General features: G+C 47.5%; 1 protein-coding gene across 1 annotated transcript; it reads right to left on the bottom strand.

Annotated features, from left to right (window-relative positions):
- Positions 1-10,716, bottom strand: LOC131289904 (1-acylglycerol-3-phosphate O-acyltransferase Pnpla3-like). Its single transcript, XM_058319245.1, has 9 exons — positions 10,429-10,716; positions 3,591-3,823; positions 2,858-3,510; positions 2,304-2,372; positions 1,966-2,071; positions 1,777-1,898; positions 1,550-1,694; positions 1,339-1,459; positions 1-772 (listed from the first exon to the last, which is right to left on the bottom strand). The coding sequence occupies exons 1-9, from the start codon at positions 10,613-10,615 to the stop codon at positions 453-455; spliced, it is 1,956 nt and encodes a 651-aa protein (XP_058175228.1). The 5' UTR covers positions 10,616-10,716; the 3' UTR covers positions 1-452.
- Positions 10,717-13,074: the final 2,358 nt, after the last annotated feature.

The raw sequence follows: 13,074 nt of genomic DNA, 5'->3' as shown, positions 1-13,074 counted from the left end.
CCTTCTTTCGTGTACGGTCGCAATCGCTGTGAGTGAGTCTAACTCAGATCCGATTCAACCTTTTCTTCGAAAGATAAACAAGTAGCTGCCGTCTTTTTAACTTTTCAGGTTCCTGCCCATGAGTCCTCGAATGGAGTCTCTACCGAACCGCCATGTGTTCATCGTTTGAACCCCCTTTTTCAGGTGCCCATCGGGGACCAGCACGGCATCACAACAACCACCTATCGGGTGGTTGACATGTCCGCATGTCGCTTTTGAAGCGTACGCTATCATGCATGCGCAGCTGCTGCTTGCTCTAAGAAGGTAACTTTGGTTGCAGGTCAATATGGTAATATCATTCCGGTAAAACGTCGGCGTCGGGATAGAGGCCACTGAGTCGCCGTCATCGTCATGTTCCGTGTACTGGTTTCGTTTGTGAGCTCGTCCAGTTCCATTTTGCGGTTGCAACGCAACTACATCTCGATCGAGTACGACGAGGGAGGCTTGCTCAGGAGCAACGTGGCCGATTCCGACATAAGGCTTGTCTGCTGGTCTGCTTCTGGTTCTAGCGAGGGATCGTTGAAGTCACTCGGAAGCTCCTCGATCTGGACCTGCGAATATTCCCACGCGTTGACCGGATACTGCGTCGATTGAATTCCGTTGTTGTTATTGTTGTTATTATTGTTGTTGTTCAAATGATGATGATGGGTGCCATTCATAAATATGCTGGGATCGATAAACTCCTCGATGTCGATCATATTGTCTCCATCGTACGAGTTGGTGTAGAGGAAATCTGCATGGATAATAAGAGAAAGGAAAGTGGATATAGAATAACTTTCTTAAAATCCTTTTGCAACACAAATTTTCTTATTTTCTAAATTATGTCCCCCAAAAAACAATCAGCTATCTACCATAAGCCCTGAAGCCCTGTGTTGTTGAGAAACAACAGACTTTCGTGGGAAAAATTAAATAAATATACTCGAATACTGGTTTCTTAACACATTACACACATAGATTAACAAACAGCGTTCGGTGAGAAGAGAGTATTATGATTAGCTGAGGTGAAGGTTATTGAAGAAAGAACTCGCTCTAAACGCTACGGGTAGAGTTTCGTGAGGAGTCTGCGAATCGATAAAAGAAAACATCACACATGCATTACTGAACAATACCGCCTGCTGCGTTTTGAAAATTATTCAAATGACCCAGGGGTATCTACTAAGGTTTTAGAGCAAAGAACAAAATCATACGACTGGTGGTAAGTGGCACCAAACAACACTCTGGCGAGCTTTGGATGGGAAATGAAGGGACGTACACAATGAGCCATGGTTGATGTCCAACTATAACGTTTCCGCCCTGTACCTGGCTGTGTTGTTTCCCAGTCGGTATCGAACTCCAGCTGCTGATTGAGCTCCCGCTCGTTGGCCGTCTGTATGGCCGGGTTGTCACTCTCGCTCATGTCGAAAATCTCCGTCACCTTGACCTGCGAGACCGACGAGAACAAGGGTTTCGAATGAGGTTAATACATGGACGCTCCATGGCGGGAACGGAATGGAGTGGGTGACAACGCTACCTTATTGTCTTCGTCCATGTAATAGTAGGCGTACATTGCGTCATGATTGGAGGACACCTGCAGTATGTGATCGAACGCATCAATATCACCGACCACCGAATGATGGCCCGAGTAGCTTGGGGTCATCTCCTTGCCGAAAGATTTGCTGCAATACAAAACAGAAATGAAGCTTAGTTTATTGACCATATTTTCCGAAACACCAGTCCTCCTTTCGCTTTCATACATACCCTTCTTCCATTCGCATATCGATGATCGAACTACGGTGACTGTGGTGATGCTGCTGCTGCGTCGCACTTTGATTGTACTCGGTCAGGGCGATCTGGCATTGCAAGTTGGCGGTCAGTTGTTGCTGAGAAGAGGAAAATTTCATTAACTTACTACTCCAGGGCGGTGTGTGCACGAAGTTTTTTCCTTACCTTTTGTCGCCGACGCACCTTCAGCAGCATGGTGCTGAGGTTCTTCAGCACAAACTCACTGACGGCCCAAAGTTGTTTTCCTATCGATGGAGCTGCACCCATGAGCCTGCGAGAGGGGGGAATGAGAAACGGTAGTGGCTTTTTAGTAACCCATCTTTCTATATGGTCACCATGAACGAAAAACGCTACTGAGCACACCCGAATTTCCGCCACCAGCCACAAAAAAAAGGACAAGGGACACAGGTCAAACAACTGACAACGAACACAGGCCTTTGCCTTGCAACAGTTTGTAGTTACACCAACGTTGGTTGGTTTTGGTATAGAGAGACCGCGCTTACCGGTACACCAGACGGGATTCTAGTTGCGCCATAAAGCGCTGCCGATCGAGCGCACCCAGTGTCATCAGTCTGCCGAAGGGAAACGACGGATGGGAAACGGAGCGAGACGTGAAGGAGGAGGAGCATACGAGATGGTGGTTACAACGGTTGGTACGCTGGCAATCTGTACCGTTGGTGTCACTCTCCGTGGGACACACTACGTTACCGATCACTTTGTAGCTGAATTGCCTTTGCTCGATCATATCACCGACGGCACTAGCGGATTATTTAGCGGGGAGTTTTTGTTTTTTTTTTTGGGAAGAGGATGGCGGGACAGAACGGGGGTTGGTTTTTGCGGTTAGTTTAGGTTTTCTACTTGCAACTACATTAGCGACGATGGGAAGATGACGGGACAAACACAATAAGTCTAGAATGGAAGTAAACCCTGGTGGGGTTAGAACGCAATGTGTCTAACAAGAAATGGTGGCGATCAATTGGGGTGTGGTGGCGCGAGCGGAAGGAAAAAAGCATGATTTCGTATCAGATCTCAGGCTGTTCGATTCGGCGGTACTCACTTCGTCAGCGTGGCACAGACAATGTCGGCCGGTAGGGTTGCCGGAAGCGAAAGAGCCGTCAGCAGTTTGCCACCCCGGTGCCGGAATACCCAGTTGATAAGTCCCTTGTTCGCCTGCTCGATGTACGTTTGGAATACGGTAAGCACGTTGTCGGGCATACTGCCCACGAGGGCGTTGTTACGATGCTGCGTACACTCCTTGCACTCGCTACACTCCGGATCGTACTCCTCCAGGATCTTCTCCTCCAGGTTCGACGATGGCTGCTCGGCCACGACGAACGTCGACTGAACAGCGAGGCAGCGCGTGCAGCTGATCAGATTGTTTCGGTGCAGGAAGTTTAACGCATCGTCGAAGCCCTGCTGGCAGAAGGACGATAGGATCTCCGGTTTCGGTGGGAACAGGATGCGCCCGAAGCGGTTGATGTTTTCCTTCGACAGCTCAATGCTGGTGTTGGCCCAGTTTACGTGGAACATCTGGGAGCTGTTATCACGCGGGCAGATATCGCTCTCGCCACAGAAAGGGCTGACGGTGACCGTGTTTTCGTCCAGTGTTGGCAAGTTGTCCGAGAACGCACCATCCATGTACCGAACGCCGTGGAAGCGGGGCGGAAGCAAGCCAGAGAACACCGGAATAAAGCACGCGCACAAGAGGGCCTAAAACAAACAAGGAATAGATGGATAAGTGATGATGTTCAATTTCCCGCTTCGTAAAAGGGGAGATGATGGTCTCGTACCTGAAGCAGATCCTCGCGGCTGTTAAACTGCGACACGATCACGTTCTTGCCATCGTACACGCGGGTCAGCGAGATGTGCAGCTTTCCGTTGACGCGCTCGTGCGCATCGGGCGGCAGGAACTTCTGTAGCCCTTCCAGCAGGCACGTTTGGATGTTGAATCGTGGGCTGAACGGTCCGAGCGAGTGCGAGCGGGCTTCGTTTACCACCCGGAAGAAATCCGACGTCATTTCACCTACACGTCGTCGAGTGGGAGGAGAGACAAGTGGGACAATTATAATCTTTGATAAACACGGGTGCAGGTACAAACTGATTGATAGTTGTCGGCCTAACCTAGATGTTGTGCAACTGCAAGGTTAACCACTTGAACGTGATAGACTTGGGTCAAGTCGAGAAGAGTTCCGGGGATTTGCCTTGACTTGCTTAAAGTGGGTTCAAAGTTTTCAACAACATATGCGGGCACAGCAAAATATTTGCTTTCAATGTGGAAAATCAAAGCTTTTAAAAAAAACATCACAGCGTTTTACATTTCAGCTAGCAAACTCGGTAGTGTACGTAGAACATCAAAAATGCTAGCCTACTGTAAAGTATTTGATGTTGAATCGTTAAACCTCCAAATGGCAACACAAACGGGTCAAGTAGACAATTCATGGCTTTCTAGGATCTTCCGCAATGATAGTTGTCGCATGGATGTTTTTAGTAGACACGACCAGTCGAGAGGTGCAGGTAAAAGTAGGGGAAAATCGCTTTCCGGTCGAAAACATACTTTTGCGAGGATTGCTGTGATTCGCCTTCGTTTTCTGATGCGAAAAAGCGATCATAGCCTACCTTATCCTGTACGTTTATAAAAATATCTTTTTAAATTAAGTTCGACTAGTTAAAATGAATTATCTATTCTTCCTCTTGTAAAAGGGGCTTAGTCTTCGTAAAAAAAAAAATCAACGCGTATCTGTTGCGCGGTATCCTTAATTAGCCCCGTTGCAGCCGTTAGAGGCCGTTAGGTTGTCCGTTTCCATGTTCGTTTCCATTTCGCTGACGTCATCATGCACAACCGCCGACACACCTTTTTTCCATCCCTAGGCCAGCATCTGCAGCGGGGTCGATACCGGATCGTCGAGAGACGGGCCTCCAAAATTTTAGTGTGTCGAAAGCGGGCGCGTTCCCTTCAGTTCGACCGTTAGAGCGAGGCAAGTGCCGGCGCGCGGCAGATTATACATGCCACAGACTACCGTTTCCCTTTTCGGCGTCTCTTCTTGTGTTTCCCGGTGTGCGCTTCCCCCCGTTGCCCTTCCCTTGATCGACCCACCGTCGCCACACCGGCTATTTCTCAACATAAGTCGGCGGCGCAAGAGAGGAGGACGGTTGGAATCTGCTGCCTCTATATATATTTCGAAACGGCACCCTTAGGGTTGGCTTTTTGTACGTGTGTGTTTGTGTGATCGCAACATATCGTACGATGTTTTTCAGTTTCCCTCTCGTCGGGTCGACCAGCTCTCCCTCTTTCCCTTATATGCTTCCCTCCAAGGGCTTCGTGCGCACGCACAATTCGAAAGGGCCATGCGTCTCTACGCAGTTCCCGAAGCTTGTCGGTTGGCGGTCCCGGGACACTGTGGGCGAGTGGAGAAGTTTCTAGCAACACGTAACACCAGCCCCGGTGGCAGCTGGGGAAACGAAGGCAAGGGTCCACATTTTTGGAGGCCCGTCCGGTCGTCGGGATTTGGTGTGTCAGTTAAGCGAGGGGTTTTTTTTGCGTCGCAGTTAAACCAAATAATACCCCAGAGCCGGGTACGGACCCGAGATAAAATAACATCTCGAGGTCACACGACTCGCCAACCGACGCCACAATTTACGCACCACCCCCCCGACGGGGGACGAGCCCTTCGGATGGCGTTGAACACGGCGTGCGGACTGTTTGTTTTTGATTAGGAGGAATTCGTATCCGCCTCTGGCCGTGCTTGTTATTGCGTTGTCTGCGCGGATCATTGACACGATTTAGTTCAATGTCGCAAAACACGATTGCCAGCGGGAGGCAGAGAATAAAAATGTAAAGAACTCGTTAAATTGTTTAGTCAAAAATGGTCTCTTCTTATGCTTCTAAGTACACTTAAAAGTTCATCAACTTGGTGCCTTTTATCTAAGCAACACTTATCAAGCAAGTTTATCGCATGGAAACGGCATTAGCAAAGGGAACAGCTGCTCAAGGTAATACTCGCTAACCCTAACTACCGCCCCACATGGAGCACATCTAGTGGACGATTGTTGGCCGGAACCCAGAGGAAGGGGGCTCTGCCCTGCAAATCGACTACGCGTTAGAACGATAACAGGACAGGCATTGATTTGTGGCGAGACCTTTTCCTCGCAAGCGTCCACAAGCGAAACGAGCTGACGTCAATACACGACGACGGATGGGTTTTTCTTATCAGTGAACCACACCAAAACTCAACCGAACGCCATCAGATGTTACGTGGCGTTGCCTTTGAAACCCAATTCTATGCGAATTTTGCTGGACGGTAGATGTGCGACACGTCAACACCATTCCAGTTTGTCGCCCTAGAAAAGTAAAAATAAAAAAATCAAACCAGATTAGAATTGCTGCTTCCACCTCAGCACAGTTCTATTATTGGACGACGACACGGCCTGAAACCGAGAAACACATGGGGGGTCGGCGTTAGTGCGCGCGGGGTATAGGATGAACAACTTCCGATCATCCGATCCGCTCGCGCCATAACACCACGACCATGGCAATGGCATCTCAATGGCCATGCCGCCGCCACCGTCAACAGCCAGGTCACAGAGATCAACGTTCCCCGTCGGTTGGTGGTGGTGATGGTCACTACTCGCGAGCAGCTTCAGCCGTTCCAGCAGCTGCTCTGCCAAAGGGACGCAATCCATCACGTCCCTTCCCGGGGGGTCAGAGAGAAAGGTTATCGAAGGCCCTCGATCAATCAGGAAACTTTATCAACTAGGACAACGCGTCTCGAAGGGAGGTGAATTTCGGTGATCGAGCACGATGATCACGACTACAACCAGCCATCAATGAATGGAAAGGATCCGATTTACTACCACTCCATCGCGAGCGGGCAAGCAGGACGTTGGTTTCTTTGTTCCGGCGTGAACCGTTTTGTCTTTCCAGGTCAACTTGTGCCCCTGATAGAAGCGAGCACTAATCAGAGGCAAACCAAATGTTTACGTTCGCGAACAACGCTAAACGGTCCCCGTGTGTGTTTCGAACGGCTTCGGAACCCCGCCAGGCCGCAATATGGATTGATCAATCAACTACGCCCTTATCGCTCGCGTTCCGATGGCCCCACAACAGAAAAAAACGACGACCAACAGGGAGCGCGATTTGTATTGTACGATTGTGTTTTGTTTTCTAGGCGGTTGTTTTAAAGCTTGCCCCACAGCCACATTTGCGTCACAAATCCCGATCGCCATGTTTCTTCTCTCGGCGAATAGAATATTTTTTCACCTCTTTTTTCGTTACGAAATTTGATAATGACTCCCCCGGAAAGATACCACAAATAATGCAGCATAGCACACACGTTGGAGAAGACGTGGATGCCAACGTGCCTCCTTAAATTATCCTTAAACCCTAGAGAGAGCACGACATGCCACGTTTTTCACAATTGGTACTGATTGGACGGAGTTACTTCAAGACAGTGCGGTTCGCCTTATTTGTCACGTGTTATGCAACGAACGGTATCTGATATCCATGCAGAGCCTAACAAATCTTGCAAACACCTGACCCTCCACGTGACCAACTTGGATCACAACCTCGGAACATAGAAATCACAAAAGTAACATTGTATTAAAATATATTTAATGGCGATCGAAATTAGACATATCGTAGTATCGATAAATTGGTTTCCTTTTCTAGGTTAACTTTTGCGCACTTGACAAGTTGTTTACGTTTGTGCGGACTGGTGCGGTTCCGGTCACACATTCCCGGCAAGGCTCCATAGCGTAAACACTCGAGAACGGAGACTGTCGCAAGCCCACGTGGATTTGACCTTCGCATGAATAATTGCGCGCGTATGTCATCGCGTTACATCGGACATGTTTGCGAGATGGTGTGTTGGCGAGGCGTGGCGCAAAAGTGCAACGAAGGCCAATAAAACACGATACGCAGGCACAATATCATGCGTTGAGGGGGTTTTTTTTCCTTCCCTCGAAGCCAAACACAATCGCGTGTTGCTGTAAAACCGCCCCGAGGGCTGTTTACATCGGCCCACGTGCGCGAGTGTGTGCGTTTGTGTGTGACAGTGAAAGGCCTTCCTCCCTTCTCCCGGCCCCCTCTGCCACATGATAATCAATACACCGACCCTCATTCCCCCACTCTGCGCCCCACTGATGCAGATAAGACCATAAACAAGTGCATTCGTGTTTGCGTGGGGATGCGTTTACCGCGAAGGGAAAGTCGTATTTTGTTACCGTTGCTGTGCGGCAATGCAATATATCCCCACCCCATCCGTCTTCTCGTCTTCCTCCTCCCCGCCAGCGACGCATATTGCAAGCCATGCGCTTTCGAGATGAATTGCATCAAATGAAGAAAACAAAACGCATGTAACGTAATGCAATCGTCTCTTCTCTTGACCGACAACCAAGTTGTGGAGTTTATTTGGGGTAAGTTTGTCAATCGATTGTGGCAAACTCCTTGCCGGGCGGTCACATATAGCAAGCGGATGGTTAGGCAACTTAGACAGCTCAAATGTAAGCCGGCACACTTCGGGGTAATGGGAATAATTTATGCAAAGTCAGCCACACGGCACGCGCTAACGAGGCTAGGTTTCTATTCTAGATCTTGCGCAAAGTGTAAAGCACGTTGGCCGCAAAGCCACAAACATGAACGCGTACGTAGCGTGTGTCCGTTGTTATTTATTTTACCTACGATTTTAACACATGGGACAGTGGTTTAAATGTCTTGCATTTGCTTCAAAAGCGAGCAAACAATTCATAGAAAATCCTCCTTACGTTTACACCTGACCGGACAACTATCATGACAGCAAGTTCTTGAATCAATCGTCACAAAACAGCGTTCTAATCACCCATCGTTCAGTATAAGATGCTTTCCTCCAACACAAAACCGTGTGTACATTAATTCGCCCCAAGTATGTGGAGCAGCACAAACATCAACTACATGCAAAAAGTAACGTAAATACAAAGCATTGAATTCCTTCCCGCGATAACCTTACGAGGCACAGTTCACAAGGAACCGCGAGACGGAGTGAGACAGAACTGACCCAGCAAAACCCGCTCATTTTTACCACCAGTAGAGACTGATCAAGAACTTAACCCCCGGTTGGTTCGGTTTTGCGTCATAGCCACACCATCCCCAGGGCGAAGTGTGCGGTAGTTGCCCTTCACCTGCCTAATCTTGATCGCTTTCTTTTCAATCGAAAATTTTGTAGTCGCATTTCCAAATGCGTAGTACCACCGAATGTTGACCCCCACCTGGGGGTATGTGAAGGAAGGTAATTGCGCAAAAAAGAATTTCAAGGTTATTCTTAATGATGATTGCGCCGAGGGATATTTTCGGGAGCAACATAAATCCCCCCCGGTGGTAAAACCGATGCACTGGAACCGTATTAGAAGGATAAAATCAATCAGCATTGTTTTTAGATAACGCAGCGCCATGTCGCAGGTAATGCAAAAAGGCTCTAACTCCCTTCGGAGGACTGTCCGTTTAGATTAGATATAACGACACTGTGATTGCACGTGATAACGAAACTCCTACCCAGCTGGAAAGCACCAAATGTTCGATAAAGCCGAACACTGGCCTTTTCCCGCGAAGCCGTTCAAAGGGCATTCTGAATTCAAATCCGCTTCACAAGAATGATCTCATCGTTTGCGATTAGGGCACGCGACGTCAAACAAGCGACGTTTGGACTGCTGACTAACCTGCCGCCCGCCCCCAACCACCCACCCCCAACCTGAAATGAAACTAAAGGGTGGCGCGCGGCTTATCTTTCCGGTTGATGAAATTGGATCTGATTTCAACCTCATTCGATCACCCTTCCCCCATCTTCCCTTTTGCGTGTTGGAAGGCTTCCCTTGTCCGATGCAGCTTGCAAGCTTCTCCTGGACAAAGAGCTGAAAGTTGAACTTTAGACCGTGTTCTACCTCCTTCTCTTGACGCGTTCGGCATCAGCTGACTGATCGGAGATTAGTCGTCCCGGCCCTTTCCATATATGCATGAGCCTGTTCTTTCTTTGGTTCCGTGCACGATGGAAACGGATGGCGGATTTCCGCCGAAACGGAAATCCCCACAAAACTCTGGGGCCAGGTCGAGGTGCCGCCTGGACTGACCGGGGCTGTCTGAAGCTAGACACGCGTTTCCGTGTCTAAAGCAAATCATGATTATTCCGGTTTAGACAATCAATTGGTTCAGAACGTTGATCAACAAACAGAATCCCATTTGTTCGAACCGAATCCAAAGTTCATTACTCCTACGGGATGGCAGCGTATTGACGTCCCACAAGGCCATGATTCAGCCGGTCTGTAGCCCAAACGGTGACGCCAGCCGACAATTTTCAAACACACAAGAGTAATGATGTAGCAATTAGGTGCACCTTGCAATGTACCTCCTCTCTTAACGACAGCGATGTTACCTGACGTCAAACTTTGGTACCGTAATTTGCTACCAGGTTTAATGGTTCGCTAATTTCTTGCACGTCCGCCCTAGTCCTTGGTGGAAGTAGCGAGGCTCGTTGGCCATTTCCATAAGCCCGTGTTCCTCACGTTGCCCGACACACTCGTGTCGGCACTTTATCCGACACACGTTTCAAGGCGAAGGTCCCGGTCCGTCATGTCCAGGTAGGCTTTCTTCCTCGCAACACTTACCTAGTGGCATGTCGCACAGCAAACAGCAGGCCGCTAAGGATCCGGCGGAAGCGCCACTAATGCGATGCAGCAACAGGTGCGGGGCGTACTTCTTGAATGCCACCGCCACGCCGACATGGTAGATGCCCAGGAATCCACAGCCGGCGAACGACAGATTCATCTTGTTGGCTGAATTTAGTTGACTCATAAAAATTGTATGTGTGCTACTGTCGTACACACGATCACAAGGGACGTCCTTTTGTGTCGAATTTCCGCGGAGCGGATCGTTGTCTAAAACGGCTAAATCGTCTCACTCGATTGCACGGGAGGGTATTTCCCCAAGTGCTAGCTCAACAAATCACACCGCCACTACACAGTTTTTTAACCACTTTACGTAAAACTTTCTTCCACTGCAAGTGCCCACTTCAGGATTGGGAATGTTTGGAATCTGCTGTTTCACTTTTCAATTGACACACTTTTATTGCTCACGCGCGAAACGGTTTACATTATAGTAAGGCTGTAAAAGACAAAAAGAAAAGGAGGATAACATGTTAGTGATGCAGGACACTGTGCATTAGAAAAGATTACACCATAGTTATAAATGTTTGCACTTATTCGCACCGTGAATCTTTCTCTGAAACAAAGTAGATCGAAGTAGATCGAAGTAGTAGTGAAATCAACAAGGCGAAAATCAACCCAGACTGGTCACTTGCTCGTCCGGAAGAAGACTGAAAGTCGTGCGCCTGCTTGCATCGCAGTTTTATACACGCTAATCATTATATTATCGCGTAGACTTGTATTATCAAAACGTTCCACTACCACTCCTCCTGGCCCCTGCTCTAAGACCGCAACCAAAACACATACTGACAGCTGGGAGTTCGTATTGCGGATAATGTAAACAAACATATTTCTTCGACAGTTTTTACTCCCGCGTAACCAAAGAAACGAAAATACGATTCCTTCGTGGAACATGTTATCTGCTGTGAAGTACTACTGTAAACATGATGCTGGGAGGAATTGATCAAGCCTGCAACACATTTTTAACACCCGACCGTAGTTAAAAGGGGCGTAGTATGTAGTTTCCTTCTCTGTACGTTTTCTTTTAAACTCACTTTCTTCAGGTCCCACGGTATCAGTGATGCACCGAAATTAACCTTCCTCGAAAACTGGTATTCCAGCCGAATTCCGCAATCTTTGCATTCCAGAGCCCTTCGAAGAAGTGCTGCCCTGCGTCACGTACGAAACAACCCAAAGCAATTTCCGTTGCCTAGCAACGACCGACCGACCGACCTGGTAACCGTTGATTGCTTTTTCCTTCTTCTGCACGTTCGTTCGTCCGTTCGTTCGTTCGTTTGTGCGAGAAGGATCTACCTGTTTCTTAACTTTTTCCGGTTTTTCCCACCTTTTTCCCCGCACCAGCGGAAACAACTGACGAAAAATCAGAGGATCTCGCGCCAAAAAGGAAACGCCGATGGAAAAGCACCAGATGCTCCGCTTTACTGCATGCCATTTCGACACCGCTTATGCCTTTATTCTTCAATTTTTCTTTGTTGATATCCTTCTGCCATATCCTTCGACCGCAAGATCGTTTTTCTACAATGCACGTTTACCTGCAAAATGTTGTGCCATTCTCATTATCCTATCTGAGCATTCATCCCAACGGAGTTGCTTCATAAAAATTACGCGTTTCGAAAAGGACTGTAATGTATTCGACTGCCTTGCTTAGTGACTCGATTAGCATAGCGCCGAAGGACATAATTATTAATCATAGAACAAAAGCACTTACACTATACGTTTCGCGCAAATCTGCTTATAATGGACACACCCAAACGTATATTTCTCTTTTCCACTGTTTGTAAAATTTGATTACACTACGAACTTTTCTTCTAGCTTATATTTTCAAATACAATGCTTGCGAAGGATACGATCTTTTAACCACTTTACTTCGCTGTTTTACTTTCCACCAGAATACTATCACCAATATGTTTCTAATTTCACGCGCAATTCACTTGTACGTCCGACTTCCGACGCGGTCGACGAAAGAATGACTTCGGGTTGGCAGCTGACAAGCTTTAAAACCCCAAGGCAACTGCCTAAAAAAGCCAATTATCGAATAACTTTTTAGTTTCTTAACCGATTTCTACAAATGACCCCTCAAACGAATGGTCTTTTCAAAACGCGCAACTTTACAGAAGGTAAAATGGTTATGATAATGATTTTTAATTTATTAAGATTCGGATGGTGAGCAAGTGGATTGGGATTCGGGTTCGAAGATCCGGATCTCAAAACAGATTTGAATCAAAAGATTGGAATCCCAACCGGGAATCGATTTTCCCATCACTACTGCTGTCAACGACCAATCGGGAATAACCGGTTCGGTAAGAATCCATGGCCCGCGTTTATAGTGTAGTGTCAAAGGGTACAATGTTGTGTAAAGTGTCAACTCGGGTTTATGGCGGTTTAAATAGACTTGTTCAAATATACGTTACTAAAAATTAGTGGTTGCATCGTAGAATCGTTCAAATGCATCAACGAATGTTTTTGATATGTTATTTTCTTCTTTCCATAGTTTCTATCTACTTATGAACACGAGAAATCTACTTTAATATAAATAATCAAAGCAATTCGATTAATTTTGCCTGAGAAAAAATTGCGGTTGATTTGGTA

This window comes from Anopheles ziemanni, chromosome 3 (assembly GCF_943734765.1).
Source record: "Anopheles ziemanni chromosome 3, idAnoZiCoDA_A2_x.2, whole genome shotgun sequence".
Classification (NCBI taxonomy): Eukaryota; Metazoa; Arthropoda; class Insecta; order Diptera; family Culicidae; genus Anopheles; species Anopheles ziemanni.
This window is presented reverse-complemented; position numbering and strand designations above follow the sequence as displayed.

Bases quoted from the DNA above. Each gene is read 5' to 3' on its own strand.
- LOC131289904 (XM_058319245.1), bottom strand. From the start codon at position 10,615: ATGAGTCAACTAAATTCAGCCAACAAGATGAATCTGTCGTTCGCCGGC. The intron at 2,072-2,303 runs GTAAGCGCGGTC...CCCCTCTCGCAG, and splicing joins GAATCCCGTCTGGTGTACCG to GCTCATGGGTGCAGCTCCAT. The intron at 1,899-1,965 runs GTAAGGAAAAAA...TCCTCTTCTCAG, and splicing joins AGGTGCGTCGGCGACAAAAG to CAACAACTGACCGCCAACTT.